This window comes from Tympanuchus pallidicinctus, unplaced genomic scaffold (genome assembly GCF_026119805.1).
Source record: "Tympanuchus pallidicinctus isolate F22 unplaced genomic scaffold, pur_lepc_1.0 scaffold3, whole genome shotgun sequence".
Lineage (NCBI taxonomy): Eukaryota > Metazoa > Chordata > Aves > Galliformes > Phasianidae > Tympanuchus > Tympanuchus pallidicinctus.
Window position 1 is genome coordinate 35414096 of NW_026294747.1, and position 19637 is coordinate 35433732.

Below are 19637 nucleotides of genomic sequence, written 5' to 3' on the forward strand. Positions count from 1 at the left end.
TGAGTATAGTAAATGATGTTGATCTATTGTCTGTCTTTGTCCTACACCGTAGAGAGAGCAATTTGTCAGCTCGGCTTTTGTGTGGCTATTTAATAGCAAAGAGGGGAAGAGAAAAGACGCTGATCTTCTAATTGGCATCTATAGAGAAAGGTCTAAGAACACTGTCTGCCTGGAAATAGGTTGTGTGCAATTCCTATGCCTGTGAAGCTGAGGTGCACAGTTGTACAACCACATGTGCACACAGGAAAGGAACTGTATGTATCTTTCACACAATCATCTGCTTCCAAAAGTAGAACCAAGAGAAAGAGCACCGTACAACAATCTGCAATTGCCAGCTCTTCAGAATCTGTTGTATTTCAGCCTGTTAAATGTCAAGGGAGTACTTCTTGACTGGTGTGCCTTTATTACAGACAGAAAGCTCCTTCCTTCCCAGAGCAGAAAGAAGAATAAGGCAGGGGAGGAATGGAGGGTAGCAATAGAGACTAGAAAAGTCCTCTCATCAGAAAAATCAGAAGGAGAAGGAACATGAAGTGCCCAAATGCCAGGTGAATAATGGCTCAGATAATGTCACTCAGAATTTAACTGTCCTTCTTAGGTCTTCGGGTTATCTAATAAAATTATTCTACCTAATGTGAAACAAAATACAGATAACTTCATAATTAAGTCACCAGTCCCAGTTCAACAACGCGTGTCAACTACTGCTTCAAAATAAGCATGAATCATGGAATCATGGGATCATAGAATGGTTTGCATTGGTGGGGACCTTAAAGATCACCTAGTTCCCACCCTCTGCCATGAGCAGGGCTACTCCCCACCAGATCAAGCTGCTCAGGACTCCGTCCAACCTGGTCTTGAGTACCTCAAGGGATCGAGCACCCATAGTTTCTCTGGGCAGCCTGTGCCAGGGCCTCACCACTCTCCGAGTAAACAGTCTTTTCCTAACATTTAGTCTGCATCTCCGTTTAGCTTAAAATCATTCCCCATTGGCCTATCATTACCAGACCATGAAGGTCTCATAAAGACAAGCACTTTGCTAAGTTGTGTTTCCTCAGATGCCTTCCCTTAGCTCCTGCTAACTGTTTGATGTCCTCTGAAAGGTCAAGACACTTTTTTTGGGTGTGATTCAAGAACGGATCCCTTTGGCATATCTGCATCTCAGCAAAATGCTTATTTGTTTCCTATTATGATGTCTTCAGTGGTGACAATAGCTGAGGAATTTCTGATTTAGTTTAATTACCTGAGCAGTTATCACAGTACAACTACTTCAAACAACACAGTAACTCTTTAAATATATACCTATCTAAAAACATGTAACTGGTGCAAGTTAGGACACGTTTCTTCAAATAGCTTTGTCCATCCAATGGGTGGGAAAAATAAATATCATGAGAGAGAAGTGGAATCATCTAAAACTGGCTTTGCCCTTGGAAACTGTGCTGTGGAACTGCACATAAAGTTGTTTCTACCAATGTAAGTCTTCAGTGGATTATAGAATAGAAAATCTTTGCTGTCTCTGTTTTAATGCTAATGCATCTGGACAAGAAAAAAATGAAAACTGATAAAAGATTAAGATTGGATGAAGATATGTTTTTCTAGGGAAAAAATAAAGCCAAAGACAGAATTGATTCTGATTTAAAATGTAGCATAGTGTAGGAAAACAAATTGATGGTCCTGAGGTTAGAGAAATGGCTCCCAAAAATGTATATGTAAGTCTACAGTATCTACTGCCGCATTTCACAATCACACCGCTGTGTAAAGCCACTCGGATCCACTGCTCAGGTATAAATCAGTGTATCTGCATGTACAACAGCTGTTGTGATGGAGAACAGATGTGCAAGGATGAAAAAATGGGGAAGTATTATAGTATATAAATTGTTCCATCTTGTTTATGAATTTGCAAAAATTGAGCAGTTCTCTACTGCTTAGAGATGTTACTTCTGGATGTGCTGAGCAGAGTTATCACCAACCACAAAGTGTAGCCATGTTTCTGTCTTCTGGGGGTCTTCTGGCATTTGAGTCTATTTCAGCCATGGAAGGGAGAAAGAATCCAAACTGTCCTAGTGGAAACAGCTTCCTAAGAGGAGATGCTAAAGTTGCATGAATATTGCACTGGGGAGCTGGGGACTTGTGAATCAGTCTTTCAATCTAAACTCATACACTTAAAATAAGCTCAAATTTTACACAATTCAAGCATTTGTATAAATAAATAATGTGGCATGGCTTAAATATGGCAAGTTTCAGTTCTTTCTAAAAATGAGGTTAGTTTTTTATTTTTTTAAATGCTCAGAGCTGTGCGAATGGAAATGTTTGCTAATCCTACATGCAAGTGAGTGCAAAATGCCCCCAGCTGCTCACAGAGAGTACAGCAGGAGGCACTGGGGGCTGGGGGACTCTGTCTGTGACCTGGGCTTCATCTGACAAAGTCCTCTGTATTAGGGTATGAATTTATTGCATCTGTCCATCAACACAGCTCATTACACAGAACTTGAACTTCAGCTGCCACATATTTTCTGATAGATTAATCTCTATCTAGCATGTGAAGTTGTTGTGAGAGCTATTTGTTATTTGATATTTCATGCTCTCAGATTGTTGAAAAAGCTGCTGAGTTAAGGAAGATCAAAATGCAGAGTGACATTTCTCTTTAAAGAGCCATTATTGCTGAAAGATAGGAGGACTGTTGAAATGTGAGAATAAGGTGATAGAAGCAAACGTTATAAAACTGTTATTTTAAAACATTACCTGTTTTCTGCTGCCTCTTAATATTGCTGTGCTGAGAGGGGGAAGGAGGCTGCATTTGAAGCAGTTATCTCTTATGCAGGCAATAGCATCTGGTGATATTAAAATGTCATCAGATGAAAATATATGCAACAGCATCAACCTCATTTGAATATGAAATGCAGAGACAATCCAAGGCAGACAACTGCTTGTTTAGAATTATATCTGAGTCCAAAGGCTGGATCATCAATAATAGATTAAGGTTTTTTTGCTTGTTGTAAATTAGAGGTTGGATGGGTATTGTCGTTTTGCTTTTTAATTATTTATAGCATTAGCAAGATTGTATGTTGCAAAACACCAAGGAGAGTAAAAATGTAAAATGCAAAGAGGGGAGAATTAATTTTAAAATCTGACACTAGAATAAAGCTTCAAAACCTTGTGTCAACCACACTGAAAATTAGATAGTAACATTCTGCTAGTTCTGTCAAAGTCAAATACAGAAGCAATTGTTAAGTGTTGATAGGCAGTGGCTAGAAGGTGTAATCCTCTGGGAAGGTTTTGATCCAAAATGAAACAGTTTTCTACCCCTGCTAGTCAGGCAGAAATCTAATTACTCTCTTTTGATCTCTATGGAGAGGTAAACCAAGGAGTTATAGGTTATGGACAGTTTTATTGATTTTTATCTCAGAAATCAACAAGTGCAGGCTTTACACTTTACACATACTTGCTTAGCTGGTGTTAGGATCAAATATTTCAAACTGGCTTTCCCTGCTACTGCATCAATAAGCATTTCAGTTGTTTTGTTCAGGTTGTACTGTTGATGTTAATATTACAGAACTTCTTTGCACTTGGAAGCTTTGGAGGAAAATGACAGGTAGGTTTATATTTTGGCATTTTAAGATAAAAATCTAAACACTTCTTTTCCAGCTACTTTCTTTTCTTAGAAGACTGAATTGGTATATCCAGGATATAACCAGGCAAACTGATAAATATTTTTATCTCTGTAAGAAAAGGATCTTTGCTGTAAAGGCAGCAGAACCAGAGTCTCAGTTGGAAGAGGCCACCCCTGTTTGGAGATTTAGCATCCCTCCCATGTTCAAAGCAGATAAGGATTGCTGTGATGCAGCTGTAACAGCAGGTATTTCTGTGGTACACTTGGAGAGTGGAGGATGGAGAAGGCATTGTGTTTCTAGAGTCTGCAGTGCTCCTGTAGGACATACCAGCTGCCAACCACACTGCTCATATTCTAGCTTTTACTTTGCTCTGGTCCTTTGTCCTGCCTCTGTGAATGTGGACAGTTCTGCAAATACCCACTCTTATCAAATGCAGCTTACAGAAATGCTTAACCTTAAAAACAAAACAAAGCGAAACAAAATAATCTTTTCTTCCATAAGCTATTTACCATATGTATGTAGTTTTGCAGAATGAGTAAAGACACTGGCCTAGATGATCAATGGAGAAGGAAGTCCTTGTTTTTCATGTGCTTTTAATTAAGTTTATATATATGGGAAAGACTTTGATGCTTTTTTAACTAAAATCTTGGAAAGCAATGATGTCCCCATCTCAATGAACAGGACTTGTGCTGTCAAGTTAAAGGCGTCAGGATTTCATGCCAGCTTTTTAGAAATACAATAATTTTGGTCCTATTGTTGTTAATTACATGTTTTCAGGCAATCTAATCAGTCTTCAAGAATGTGCATGAATCAGGACTGCCTTGTTCAAGCACACAGCATAGCCAGTCACTCATATTTAACTCGGCTGTCAGATCCACAGGCACAGGCACACAGCCCAGGATGAGTGCAGGTTCGAGATTGTTTTGATAGCTTCTCTTCTTCGTGGCCAGGGAGATAAGGCTGTTTCTCCCACAGCTGCATTTTTCCTGAATGACTGACAACCCCTTTAGAGGAGATCAGCTCCTTTTTGTGCCCTTTCACTCACTCGGAGGTTATCAGCTAAAACTGCACTCAGCATTCAATCACATTTTTCCCCTGTGGCCATAACTCCTGTTAACACAATTAACCTTCTGATGGGAACATAAAATGAATCTAGGGAGGGAAAAAGAGCAGAAATACATTCCCATGTTACAGATTAAATGGCCATATTGCTTATAGCAGTGTTTTTTCACCTCTTTTCTCTTCCACAACATTGCGTATAAGGGGCTATTAACAGGAAGTTGCCTGTCACAAAATTCTTCCTAGCAATCCCGGCAGCTCTTATTTTATTGGCAATTTTTTGACTTTAATGCTGATGGAAACTATTATGGGACATAAAACTGTATTGCCAGACAAATGAAAATTTGTGTTTGCTTGTGTTTTGGCTTGCTGAACCCCCTAAAATATCTAAATCTGAAAAATGCTTTATCCATGTCCTTTGGGTTTCTTCTTCTATCACAGTATTTTGAAATGGTAAACAGACCCATTGCATGTTCATTTTTGTTTTCATTGACTGGGTGTGATTCTCAGACACCAAGGCAAGATTGCAGCCAGTGACCCTGTGCAGGTTTGGTGCTGAGCTCCAGCTCTGTCTCTGATTATCTTGAGCAAGCTATTGCTCTGCTCCACTTAATGCTACATATTTAATTTTATCACTCTGACATCCTCTTCAACTATACCCTGTCAGCATCACTTGTTCCCACCAACTGCAGTGATGAGATAAAAGGTGAATCTGGGTTGGAAGATGTTTGTTCTCTTACTGACAGGGCATACACCATTCTTGTGGGCAAGAGGAGGGCTTGAAGATGCTGAGCCAGTTGTCTTTCTCAGATTGTGTTATTCTAAACTATTGTCCAGCCACAGGCATGTGGCCACCACATAGTATTATGACTCCAGGAACTTGCAGAACTATGTTGAGAAACAAGCAAGCAGACAAAGGAGGGAAAATAAATGCCACTTCTCTAGTATGGGCAAATCCCTAACCACAGGCAGTGGTTCTATTGAGGCAGCACTTAAATGAGATCAAGACATTCTATGTTTTCCTAGAAGACTGTAATAATACTGATTTTGACCCTTCTTCATTTACCAGGTTTGATAGTAAGCATCCAGTTCTAGCTGTTAAGGACAGATCTGAATAATTTCTAGATTTATTTTTATGTTGTCACATTTCCCCTTTTTTTCTTTTTTTTTTTTTTTTTTTCTACAGCCTCGCCTTTCCAAAGCAGGGCTTAAGGGATGGTCTTCATGTGCCAGCATTGCTGCTGTTGATTTAAAAAAGTCTTGCAAGATTAAAGTAATGTTGAAAAACCTGCAGTTAATAATGCTGGAATGTTTCCCTGGCAAAATAAGAGAGGTCTTTGCTGCTAGAGACAAGTGCTGCTGAGGAAGAGCCAAGGAAACCCTGTGACTGCCAATTTGCAGATGAAGGAGCTATGTGGGTATATAGGAGAAGAATGAGAAAACACAGCTGATGGGAAAAGGAAGATGCAGGACTATCACCTGACAGCCAAAGGTTGGGCTAATTTTCATTGTAAGCCTGTTTTTCTCTATTTCATATCTCCTTTCTTTTCTCATTTCAGTTTAGATGTGTTAGCTGTTCATCTGTTCTTGTCCTGAGAATTGATTGTTTCATCCATGGGAGATTGCTGACATGAAGAAAACACAGTAATTAAAGTGAGGACAGAGGATGTCAGGCTTGCTTTTCCCTTTCAAGAGAAACTGAAAACTTCTCCAGGAACAGTTTTGCTACAAAGCAAACATAATTCCACTGGATGTAGCATTCAGACTGGCACAAGTAAATATGACTGATACAGCCCCATCGGAGGACCAATAGAGCTCCATGGTGAAGATCACTTTTCAGGTAAGAGTCTCAACCATTTGTCAACAAAATGCAAGGCTAAATAGCAGTGTATCCCTTGGCTCTCCTTTCACAGGTAATACCTGTCATCTGCTGTTCCGCCCCAAGCAATAGACTCCAGCCCACTGGTTCCCACTGCTGTCTCCTTAGTGAACACAAAGGATACACTAGGCAGGGTGGCAGGGAGTGTGGCACAAGGAGGTGCACTGTGCCAGGCCATGAGGGTGCAAAAATGCTGCTGCTGAGCCGAGCTGGCTGGGAAGACCCCACTGGTGAGCTGGAGATAACTTCTGTAATTCAGGCTTTTCCCCAGGATTTAAAATGAATGGCTGTAGAAATATGAATTCAGTATATATTAAGTGGATCTTATTCTGCTGGAAGACACATGTGCTGGAGCATTGGATAAATCCTGAGAAGATAGGACTCCCAGCTCATCTCATTATTGGAAGGGATTAGTCCTCTGTGAGCCCTTGGGGATTACAGATCAGCGTTCAGAGGATGTGCCTAGCTGTGACTTATGGTTTTCAAGGGCTTTGTGCCTTTACTCAGCACTTACAGCTGCAAAGATTTCTTTTGCTTGGTTTTTGAGGGTGCCAGGGAATATTTTGCCAAGTCTTGTGGCTACACAAAATATCACTAACTGCCTTTTCCCAGATCCACACAGGCGTGCTACTGAAAAACAGCACTTGAGAGAAGGCTCCATGTCTTGTTTGCTAAAGCAGGTCCCCTTCACACACAGCACATACTCCCTGCCCTGCCCTAGGCTGCAGCTCCACCAGGTGAACCTGTTGCTGCTCTTTGTCCAGCAGACTCACTGCACCTCGTAGACTGCAACACCTCATGTTGCATATCCACGTACAAGTTCAGCACTGTGATCCAGCTCCTGGGATTTGCCGTCTGAGCTGGCTCTGCAATGTCAGGTTGATGTGGTTATTAATTTTTTCTGATAAGACTGGGGCAGTCACCGGTGTAAGGGCTTCTGTAGTGCTGCATAATACATCAAAACTCCGGTGCAGCGGCTGCTTCTAAATAGCAGATATAAATTCTCTGTGGCTCTGTTGGGGTCTGCTGTCCTGTGGGAATGCGCAGGCTGGGCAGTCATCTCCAGCCCTCGGCACTGAGGCTCAACCAAGAGAGTTCACAGGAAGTCCAATTGCTGCGATAAGCCTGACCTGGTTAACAAGATGCCTTACATTCGTGGGGGGTTTTTGGTGGTTTTTTTTTTTGTTTGTTTGTTTTATTTTGCTTTGTTGTTGTTTTTTTTGTTTGTTTGTTTTGGTTTTTTGGTAGGTAGGTCTTCTCACAGTTCTTGGAGAAAAGAAAAAGGGGCATAACTCAGAAATTAGAGGAAACAATTCAAGGACCAACTGTAAGGAAATCACTTGCTACTCCTTATATTTCTGGGTGGACGTGGCACGACAGCCTCAGCTCCAGTGGCTGTGGAGGAGCCATACATTCACTGGAGATTGTTAGTGTTTCCTCTTGAGATTTACTGCCTGGTTCTGGCTCAAGACAATAATTGAGGTTGTACCAGTGCAGACTGTCCCCTGCTGTTTTACCCTCAACATTTATTTTTATTTTTATTTTTATTTTTTAAATCTACTCAGAAAAGAAATAGAGAATATGGGAAGATATTGAATAATATCTGACATTTTCAGTTTTCCTGGGTTGTGCTTCCTACCTTCCAGTAGGCATCTGGTGGTTAAGCAGAAGTGAAACACGTTGGTCTTACCTTCGGAAAGTAGACATTAAACTTCCAAACACAGTAGACATTTTCACCTGTTTTTCCATGCACAAAAACCTAATATGGAATGATATCAGAGTAAAATAGGTGGTGTGTGCTTAGAGGTCCTTTAGAAAAAAATTGATCAATTCAGAAATGTTTTTTGCCTTCAGTCCTAAACAACTGATTTATGTTCCAGGCGAATTTCTACAGCAATTTACAGTTCTTCTACTTCTTCAATTATCCATTTTTCCCCTATTGAGATCTTATTCATTTTCATTTACTTCTGCAAAATCTTTTTTTCCTGGCATTACCATTATGCCTTCTCCTACTATTTCTTTTAAATTAAGTGCTTGGTTCTTTATCTTTTCACCATTAATTACTGATGTCTTTTTGACCTCTGCTTTGTAAGATACTGTGTCATATTTCTATTTCCTATCTTTCAGTCTCCGATTAGACTTTTTTTTCCTTAACGATTCCTCCCTGAATAGCCTTGTTCTTGTTTTTCAGGCAGTTCCCAGAATGGCCGTACAGCTGAACCTTTGCCCTCCTCTCTCATTTCTCACCTTGTCTCCATTGTATCAATGGCCTATTTAAAAATGTATTTTACAGCTCGCAAGGCCAAGCCGCTCTCTCTTCTTATAATTAGGCTGATTTCAATTATCTATATCGGCATCTCAACAGCCTTTTGCTATGACTCTGAGCCAGCGAGCACCTCTCTTTTGGGGACGTGTAAGGTCTGGTGGGAGCAGCAGATGCTATCGTGAGACCCGAGACCCATATGTTTTAGCATATGGGGTGATAGGACAGAGTAACACGAACAGGAACTGCTATACAGATTTTGGGCACGTGAAATGCTAGTTTAAAGGGTTGAGGTCTTTTCTGAGGAAAAATAGTGAAGTTTTTTTTGGCATAACAGAGTGCAACCTCTTCAGTGATAAGCTGTTATTTCGGAGTTTCAAACTCATCCTCAGGTATCCAAACCATTTCTTGGACTGGCTCCACGTGTACCATTTTACCATGTCTTACAGAGGCATTTTCATTTGCTTCTTTCTCTGTAATGACTCCCAAAGTTTTTATTTTGCCATTGAAAAAAATGTGAATAGTTCACAAATTATTTTCCTGTCTTTGCCAAATCACCCATTAGCTTCGGCGGAGCCTCATTTAGCGAGCGAGGTGAGACTGCAGCAGAGCCTTTAAGCATTGCTTTGTCGGGGGGTGATGGCTGTGAAGGGCAGCCAGCTGCTTCATCCAAACTGCGAGTGGCTGGGCCTTCCTGCCGAAATATGTTTTATAAATGTGTAAAGCGAAACAGCATAAATGCAGGCATTTGCTGTCATTTTGTTCTTTTAAATAAATAAGTGAGTATAATGAGTCTCAGCCACAGAATGAACATAATGAACCTCCGAACAACAAGATGTTGTCTGAGAGCAATATTTACCACTGAGGAAGGGATTGTTGCAGAAACAAAAATTGTTTAGATGTTAGTGGGTGAGATAAGAATCTATTAAAGGAATTAAAAGCTGAGATGATTCATCGCACATTTCTGCTTATTTGTAAGCAACACATGAAAGGCAGGATTTCAAAACATTTGTATTAGAAAAACATCAGTAACAAAGCCTACTGATTTAATTTTTCAGTCTCTCGGGCTTCAAAAGAAGATGTGACTTGTCCGCATTTGCCTTGAAAAAACATACAGCTCTGTAAATTTGCCTGGGCTCTGTTTGTTTTGCTGCGTTTTGAAATTTGTCACCAATAAATGATATTTACACGATTTTGCCACGCACAACAATCCCAGAGCTGCTTCTGGCTGTGCTGGGAGCCAGGTTTGTGATGCATTTCAAACTGGGGAGCTGCTTCTCCTGGTGCTGCTGCTGGGGCTGTGCAGCTCACAGAGAAGTGCATCCTCTCTGCTCCCCCCAAACACACTGCAGCCCTCTGCTCATTGCAGGCTGCAGCTCTTACTGCCAACCAAATGCTTCTGCAGTGAAGATCAGTGCCATCATTCAAAGATGGATGTTTTGCTTTCCCCTGTCATTTGCAGGAGGAATGTTGCAAGGAGCTGTTGCAAATATTTTGGTATGACAGCTGAAATTCATAGGGTTGGACTTCTATTTTGTTGTCTGGGTCCTGGCCCAAGGTCTCACAGCACAACTATTGGAGAAAATTTGTCTTAAAGTGTTTTTCATTGCAGAATAGAAATAGCACTGAAATCTAAAAATGTGCAAGGCTGGCAGGAGTTTTTGAGTGAATTTTCTATAGGAGGACAGTAGAGAACATGGCAACAAAACCAAGAAACGGGGAAAGAAGTGGCACCAGGAGGCAGTGTGTAAACAAACAAGAGAGTGAACAGCATGACTGTGAGCCATTGGCAGGGAATGGGAGCTGCAGTTCAGCAAATCTGAATTCCTCCTGCTGTACAGTCTGGATTTTCCTGAGCAGTATTCCTTCCACTGTCTCCTGTAAGTTGAGCATCTTTAAAGCAACCTTTGAAAGCAAACTGGCTTGCACCAGCTCCTGACCACTGGGATCAGTGTAGTGAAGGAAAGCACAGCTCCTGGTAGCTCCCTGCCCTTGAAGAGATGAAGTGAGCATCAGGGCAATGGAGCTGTGCAGAGGTCAGTGCTGCTGAGATTCAGCACCAAACTCCTCCACCACTGCCTCAGGCTTCTGGCCATGACCAAGGGGAGGAGGGCATTTGGTCGGGGGAGAGGAGCAGAAGGGAAAAGCAGGTCTGCTGGACCCACGTGGTGCTTTAGAAGACCCTCTTACAGCTGAGAAGCTCAGTGCAAAGCTGAGAGCCTCATCTTCATGCAGAAACATACACCTTGCCTCTAAAAACATCTCTGTCCTTACAACAGCTCGGTATGGCAGCCACTACAATTCAAACTGCTTTTTAGGAAAAAGTGGTTCCTTTCTAAATGGCAAAATGGAAAAAAAAATAGAAGAAAATTCCCATTTTAAGCATTAAGAAGGAAACATTTATTTTAATGGCAATTTTTCTCTTTATGTCATCTAAAAATATTAAGCAGTGCTGTGGCTCCCACCTAAAGGTGTGACAAAACCTTGTAGCACAGAACAGGCACAGGACTTTTCAACTCCAGACCTGCCTATTTTGCAGTTTCATAGCTACCTCAAGGAAAACATCTTTATTGGAAGAAATTATCATGCAGCTATAGGAGAGGCTGCCTTGTTTGTCCCAACGCCTGATGCTTATTTGAAGGATTAACTCAGCCATTCCTTATTCCCATTTTTCACTTCTAATGCGTTTCTGTTTGTGTATCTTCCAACAGAACATACTGTGCTTCTGTTTAACTGTCTATTTATAGTCATAAGAGAAATAAACATATAAAATAAATGCATCTTGATGCATAGCTGTGCACAAGTACAGATGTTTTATTAATGAAAATGAATCTAGCTTTTTGTAAGTCATGGCAGCAATATAACATATCATTGTTTGGTTCTCTGCTAGACAGTCCCTGCTGTTTTTACATAGAAATTCCTGTAATACTTAATGGACATCTGGAAGAATTCAGCCAATTAATCGAATTCACACAGGAGCTAGGCTAATGGCTGTCTGAAAGGCAGATTACATTAAATCAAACTTGCAATATGAATGAAAGTACTTAATCATACATGCAACATTCATTAGATGCGGCACAGCAAGTGTTTTGATTACTTTAATGAAAGATCAGGTAAAGTGCATCAACTGAACAGATTGAAGAGACAGCATGCTTACAAATGTTTGATTATGTTGACTATCAACAGAAACAGTGCCAGTAATTTATGGCAAAAACATATTTGGAGGAGGAGGATTATGGAGCTGGTGAACTTGGGAGGGGAGCTGAAATTTCAGCCTCACCTTCAAACACTTTAATTAATAGCCAGAGTAGCAAGACTTTAATCAAATGTCACAGAAGAAGCAAAACAGACACGTTTGGAGACTCTTGTATGGTGACTGCTGATCTTCACCAGTGTTTGCCATCCTTACACTTGATGCTGGTTTTGAATCCCCTGTTGTTTTGTCTGACTTGGGAGTAAACACAGCAATTTCCTAACTGCACAAATATCTTTAAAGAATGGTACGATTTGAGAAAGGCAGTGAGTTCTGATCTGTGCTACTCGTCGCTGCTGGAGGCAGCCCCACTCTCCATGCCAGCAGCCCTGGCCCACTGCACCCTAAAACACCATCACATTTTTCCTTCTCTGAGCTGGAAGCTAATTTTGTCCTCGTGCCCAGGAGGTTCCCCCCCTGTTCACCACTGCTATGAGCACAGCTTCCCCCCAGTGACCCACTGTAACCCACCTGCAGCCTCACCAGTCTGAAGATGGGAGCTCACTAGCTCCCAGAGCCTGAAAGAGTTCCTTCCCCAGGGTCCTTTATTCCTTGCCTGCACTCTTCTGCCTTGTAAACAAGTGCTTGGGTGTGGGCAGAGGTGGGTAGCTCACCCAGGGGCATCATTTTTTCTTTTATGTTTTACTGCCTTACCTGGAGCAGATTTTATATTTTTTGGAAGCACGCACACATTCTTAGGAGGAGCTGGGTCTTAGAACTCAAGCATCCTATGGCTATGGACCATGACATATTTCCTGGACAGGGGTACCAGCTTGCCGGGAGGGATGATGAGGACTTCCCTGCATTGCAACAAAGTGTTTTGTGGCTGTGGTTCTCCTGGTCCTGCCTTCTGTGCTCCAGAATCCTCCTGGATCTAGCCCTCTAAGAGAAATGAACAGAGAAACTGTGGGATTCTCCCTCCTGCCTGAATTCTATTGGAGGCAGGTGTGGCGTTACGCAGCCCAGTGAGCTCCATCTCTCTCACCCTGCTTTCCTGTTATCCTTCAGGCTGTGCTTTTCACAGGCAGAGTTGCCCACCTGTCTCTGCATACATCCACGCAGCTTGCAGCTGGGAAGCGATCTCACTGAGAGCTGCTGTTACTATTCATATAATTAATAACTGTGACCTTTCCATAAAAATGAGTATCTTTTTCAGTGAATTACAACATATAATGATGTTTGTAGGAAACAGACTGCTGGGTATCTCATGCTGAAGAACGCCTGAGCTTCCTATTTATGACTTTGTGAGATCAATAAATAACTCCATTACAAGCAAAATTGTAATGGCAAATGGCTTCAGCCTGTGGGACACCAGCTGAAACCCATAATGAAATCACAACAGCCCTGATGGTCCCATGGAGGCCCTTGGAGGACTGGTGGGAGTTTGGGCATGTCAGCAGCTTCCTGGAGAGAACCCAGTGGCCTGGAAGCAGCCCTGGTGGGTTGAAGGTGGGGAGAGGTCTGTGGGTACACTGAGGGTCCACGAGCCCTCTGGCACAGGGGCAAGGCTGGGAGTCACAGCACTGTGACCCTGTCTTCATCTCTTAGTGACAGAATCATTGCCACATCAACAGCTCTATGACCAGGGCTACAATGGCCTGACTCCATTTACACAAAAGAAGAGAGGGCGAATGCTTTCATAGTGTTCTAAAATGCCTTAAAATCCCTCCAGTCCACAGAAAAAAAGTGTTTCATACCTTCTCCTCTGGAAACCTTTTGGCTAATATTTGAGCAAGAAAGAAAACACAGCAGCTGTTAGCGTAATTTCCCCCTTGAGGCAGATTGTCCTCAGGTAAAACAAAACCCAATTAATGTACCATCAAGGTCAGGTAAATTAGACAACGCAGACCATTATAATGCAGAGCTTTCCTCCAGCGTCTGCCACCGGCTCCAAGTACCAGCCCAGCAGAAGCACCAGAGCAGTGGGGCCTGTCTGTGTGAGTGCTGGAGCTGGGGCTGCTCCGCTGGCAGTGCCGCTGTGGGTATCGGGGACAGGCAGCTGCTGTCTGCCTTCTGCTTCCTGCTTCTGTCGTCGCAAACCAGATGTTGAGGAAAGATTTAAAAGTCAACTTAATTCGAAATTCAAAAATATAAAAAAAACTTGACCACAGGATTTTTTTTTGTGGCAGGGAGGGGACACATGAAGGGGAGAAATATTCTTTAATCCTCTGATTATAGTCCCTTTCTATTTTAGTTTTGACATTTATTTTTTAAAGCTGTGGTTATTTTTTCTTTTATTAAGCAGCCAGAATCACTTCTCCCTCTCTCTGTCCCTTCAGTCCCCAGAAGGACTCCTCTGAGAACCAGACCTCACCCCAGACTTTTCCCTCACAGCTGGGAATGCTGCCATACATACATTCCTCTCCCTGTTGGTGCCTGAAGACTGCACAGAAGCTCCAAATGCAGCTGCACCAATTTACAGGGACATTGCATTGCACCTCATTCCCCAGCCTCACCAGGCCTAGATCACAAGGGATGCCATTGCATTTTTCAGCTAGAAATGTGAGTTCCATACACTGTGGGATTAACCCTTCGGCTAATCCAGTCTCACCTAAGAATGACTGTTTTACGTAAGCAGCCAATACATTTGATCAAGCCCAATCCACTTTGGTCAGACCACAGAGAACACAGTGCATGGCAGGAGACCTGGCCGGTTCTCCTGAGAGCAATCAGTTCCTTGTTTAGGAAACCTTCAACATAAAGCTCCCTGTCATTCAGTGGTTGGGTGGGCTGAGAGCTGCACCACCAGCAGTGTGATGGTGCCAGTGGAATTCAATGTCAGTGGATAAAAATCCTGCAGGTTCAGGATCTGTATGTGCATGTGCACAGAATTGTTGAATATTTTTATAAATTACCTGAAATTCTTAATTATTAAAATTTTAGAAATAATACAGGCTGAAATTAAGAGTATAACTCCACATGACAACCCTGAAAACTGGCAGCTCACAGAGCCAGTGCAAGAACAATCAACAGGGTGAACTTCACTGGGGCTGGGCGAAAATAATCTGGAATGAAACTCTAAGTGGGAGTCAAGCAACTGGAAGCCAGCATAGGAGAAGGGGCAGAGAAGATGATACACTTTATCGTGGCAAAACCAGGCACAAATCCCAGAACAGGTTTGCAACATCTTTGTTAACATCCCACAGGCACTTACTGTGGTGAGACACCAATGGGACAATGAACTCATTAGGCCCAGTCCCACCTCAACCTGACATCCGTGGAGCCAAGCAGGGTGGGTGCCATGGGTGCTGCAAAGCCCAGGGGGCTCAGGGACCTCACTGTTAGAGAAAGAGCTGTGGAAGGACAGAGGGTGGTAAGCGGTGAGGCTGGAGCAATTTTTTGAGCTGTACTGCTTCAGGCTGGGAGGCTCTGCAGTGCCTGCAGCCTTCTTGCATCCTCTGGGGACAGGCCTGGACTCTGGGACCCAGGGACATTCCTGTCACAGCCCCAGCCTGCAGCACAGGTGCTGTTACTGGAAATGTCTGGTGTTCCAGTTAACACACCCAGTGCACCTGATGGTGTCCAACTGGCACGACCTTGGCTGTTCCCAAAAGGAAGAGACACCAACAGGCTTCTCAGCCCTCAGGCACGTGGGGCGTTCCTACCACAGGCTCCTTGTGCAACGTGACTGCAGAGAGACAAGCACTGAAGGGAAGGAACACCGCTCTGCAAATTAAAAGAGCTATTTATGCTCTGCAAGAGGAGCAGTGAAACACAGCATACTTGTAAGTAGGGATGCGGTAATTCAGTGAGAAATGCAGTTGGGAAGTCCCAGTAACAAAGGTCAACCAAACACTAGGAAAAATCATGCAGTCAGACAGGGAAGGATCCAGCTGTGCTGAGCACGGCTCATCGGTCCCAATTAGAGTGGTTTGTACTAACAAAGGGTGATCTCTAGCCCACAGAGCCTGTAATCTAATTTAAAATTCAGTGCAACAATGAAAATGAGGGAAAATAGGAGAGTAATGTAAAACATGATTAAGAGTTTGCTAAGCAAATGTAATCAGAGCACTTACAGAGACAAGTGGCTGAGTGTTCGGAGCAGGTGGGGAAAGTTCTCTTTCTGCACGAGGGCTCACATTCTCACCACCACTGCTGCAAATCCCCTGCTTGAGGGGTGCCGAACGGCTTGAGGGGTGCCGTCCCCATGTGCCTGCATTTCTGCAGGCAGAGGATGCTCTTGGTGGGTTCTGTGGCACAGCCGCGGCTGGGGCTGGGCTTCAGGCACAGTGCAACGCACGGAGCAAGGCTCCAGCCTGTGCATCGGCCATGGCACGCTGCTTTGCCTAGTCGCCGTGGGACTGTTCCAGCTCACCCCGGGTAACCGAATGACCCAAAAGTGAGGTGCTGACAACTTGAGGCGGCTCGGAGGAACCGTGGCAAAGCAATTCCTCCCCACACGTACATCACTACTTCCCAAGGGCGGCTGTTAGCAACACGGTGAATGCCGCGGCTCCCGCTCGGCGCACGGCTGCAGACTCGTGGCACCCACGCGTGTCCGCAGCTTGCAGCAGGGCAGAGCCGGCTCTGCAGCCATTCCTTGCCCCCTGGCTCGGCCTTACATCCCTCACACACCGTAGGATGCCTAGCAGCGAGGCAGCCGGATGCCTTATCGCAGCAGCTCCCGGGGTGACAGAGCATTGCGAGCGGCGGAGCTTCGCAAGGAGCGGCGTTCCTCGACGCCTGCACAGCGATCTGCGGAAACGCCCTCGAAGTGCGGTAGAATGGCGCGCGCCGAAAGCCGTGCCTGCAGCCCCTCCAGCTTCTGGGAGGAAAACCCGACAGAGCTGTCGGCTCGGCCCGCGAAGGGCAGCAAGGGGCGCTCCTGCCGTGACCCCGCCGGGTTGCCGGACCCGGGATGCCGCCGTGCCCCGTACAGCGTCCCCTTCGGCAAGGAGAGAGCTGCCGTGCCCCGGGGGACGCCGCGGGGGCCGCATCGCCCTCTCCGTGCCCGCCCCGGCAGCGTGGAGCCCCGGCCGGGTCCGGCCGCCCCCGCCCCCGCCGCCGCCAGCGCCGGCCCCAACTCCTCATTGGCCGCCGACGCCGGAGGGAGGATGACGGCCGGGCGGGAGCGGGCGCGGGGGTATAAAGCAGAGCGGGCTCCGCTCCTACCGTCCCCCGCCTCGCCATGCCGCGCGGCTTTCTTGTCAAGCGCAGCCGGCGCCCCGGCGGCTCCTACCGGGCGCGCCCCCGGGAGCGGGACCCACCGCCCGCCCCGCCGCCGCCGCCGCCCGCCGCCTTCGAGGGCGGCCCCGCTGCTCGGCCGGGGGCGGAGGAGGAGGAGGAGGGCGAGGAGGAGGGGGGCGCCGCCGCCGCCGCCCGCCCCGCGCCCGCCGCCGCGACGTGGACCGCGGGCGGCGGGGATGCCGGGGGCGCCGGGCTCGGTCATCCGGAGGGGCCGTGCGGCGGCTGGGGGCCGTGCGGCGCTGCGGGGCCGCGGGCGGCGTTCTTCGAGCGGTGCCTGAGCTCCCCCGCCTCAGCCGAGTCCTTCCCGCTGGCCGCCGCCTTCCCGCCGGTCGAGAAGCTGCCTCCGGCACCCCGCACGCCGCTGCCCGCGCCCCCGCCGCCGTCTGTCCCCGCGCTGAAGCGGCCGTCGCGGGCCAAGGCGCCCGCCAAGAGGGCGAAGGCCGCGCGGAAGCTGAGCTTCGCTGACGAGGTGACCACCTCGCCCGTGCTGGGGCTGCGCATCAAGGAGGAGGGCCCCGAGGGGCGGCCGGGCGTGGAGCCTCCGGGGGGCCGCACGCCGCTGGGCGAGTTCATCTGCCAGCTGTGCAAGGAGCGCTACGCCGACCCGCTGGCGCTGGCCCAGCACCGCTGCTCCCGCATCGTGCGCGTCGAGTACCGCTGCCCCGAATGCCACAAGATCTTCAGCTGCCCCGCTAACCTGGCCTCGCACCGCCGCTGGCACAAGCCGCGGCCCGGCCCCAGCGCCGAGGGCCCCGCCGCCGCCCCGCCGGGCAAGGAGAACAGCCCCGAGCGGCGGCCCCGCGCCGCCCCGCAGCCCGCGCCGCCCGCGCCGCCCCGTCAGCACCTCGCCGTCGCGGACAGCGGCGCCGCGGCCCCCGGCGCGGAGGCGTTCTCGTGCCCGTGCTGCCAGAAGCGGTTCCGGCGGCAGGCCTACCTCCGCAAGCACCTGGGCACGCACGGCGCCCCGCGGCCCGCCCCCCTCGGGCCGCCGGAGCGCGGGCAGCTCTCCTTCGGCTGCCACCTGTGCGGCGCCCGCTTCCCCTCGGCGGACATCAGGGACAAGCACCGGCTGTGGCACGCCGTGCGGGACGAGCTGCTGCTGCAGCCTCCGCCGCCCGGGCGGCACGAGGGCGCCGGGGCGGGGGGCGGCGAGCGGCAGGGCTTTCCCTGCAAGCAGTGCCCCGCCACCTTCTTCAGCGCGCCCGGGCTGGCGCGGCACGCCAGCAAGTGCCACCCGGCGGAAGGCAGGCAGGTCCTGCTGCTCCAGGTGCCCGTCCGCCCGGGCTGCTAGCCCGCCGAGTGCCCCGAGCCCGGGCCGGGCCCGGCCGAGCTGTAATTCCTATGGAAAGTCGCGGTCCGTCGCTGCCGCGAGGCGGAGGGGCCGCAGCCCCGGGCGGGGCGGGAGCGCGGCTGTACAGACGGTACTTAAAGAGAGGAATTATTTTTTTTTTCGTGAGAAAGGAGCCCGACTTAGTGACCTTGTTGCAATAGCCTTAGGCCCCGAGCTTCACCACTGAAGTTATTGTGAAGTGTTTCGTTCGCTGTATTATGTACCAAATAGTCAGGAAGGTGAATGTTCCCGTTCAGTCGGTGTCCGGTCACATAATAGCTAGAAAATCGTATGGGAACTTATTCGTGCTGTCCGCTTGCTAAGACGCGAGGCGTTGCTCTCCGTGCTAAGTACGCATCTCCCGCTCCTTCCGTGCGTCCGCGCTGCGGCACAGCGCGCGCCGCTCCGGGGCTGCCACGGGTCCCGCGCTGCTGCCAGCCGGTGTCCCGCAGCCGGGCTGCTCCGCTGCTGCTGTAGTGCAGCGAGCCCCCGTGCTTTGCGGCGCCCTGCCCAGCGCTCCGACGCGGCGCGGCCTTTCCCGCCCGCTGCCGGCGTCCCGGGCTGTATTTCTTCGTTCGGTTGGTTATTTATTTATTTATTTATTTATTTATTTATTTTCACGCCGTGCTGCTTGTTTCCAAATGTGATCGCGGATGAGGCCAAAAGTAAGGACGAGCAAATTCAATAAATGTTCTAAAACAAAGCGAACGCCTTGCTTGAATTCCGGGGGGAGAAGCAGGTTGTTCGGTGAGTGCTGAAGAACCAAACCGATCCCAGGCAGCCTTCGCTACAGCGCTGGGAAAGGAGCACGCAGAGTATTTCCATCTTTTCATTAAAAGCAATGAATTTTGTTGCACACAACAGGGTGCTCACATGTATCATGCCCAAGGGCTGAGAGCAAGTGATAATGCTTCATTTTGTGTTTGGGTTCCAGGATCTGGAAATCAGAAAGCATCCAGCAGCCCATTAGGCTGCTCTGTGCTGCCCGCTGAGGCCCCACCTGCAGCCCGTTGTGCCCTGCAAAGAAGCAATGGGCATTGTTGTAACAGTGCGTCTATGAG

At 47.3% G+C, this 19637-nt stretch overlaps 1 protein-coding gene across 1 annotated transcript; it reads left to right on the top strand.

Annotated features, from left to right (window-relative positions):
* The first annotated feature begins 17187 nt into the window (after positions 1-17187).
* INSM2 (INSM transcriptional repressor 2) lies at positions 17188-19540 on the top strand. Its single transcript, XM_052696490.1, has one exon. It carries the CDS (start codon positions 17188-17190, stop codon positions 18535-18537), a length of 1350 nt encoding a protein of 449 aa, XP_052552450.1. The 3' UTR covers positions 18538-19540.
* The last annotated feature ends 97 nt before the right edge of the window (positions 19541-19637 follow it).

Coding starts and splice junctions, on each gene's coding strand:
- INSM2 (XM_052696490.1), top strand. CDS start 17,188: ATGCCGCGCGGCTTTCTTGTCAAGCGCAGCCGGCGCCCCGGCGGCTCC.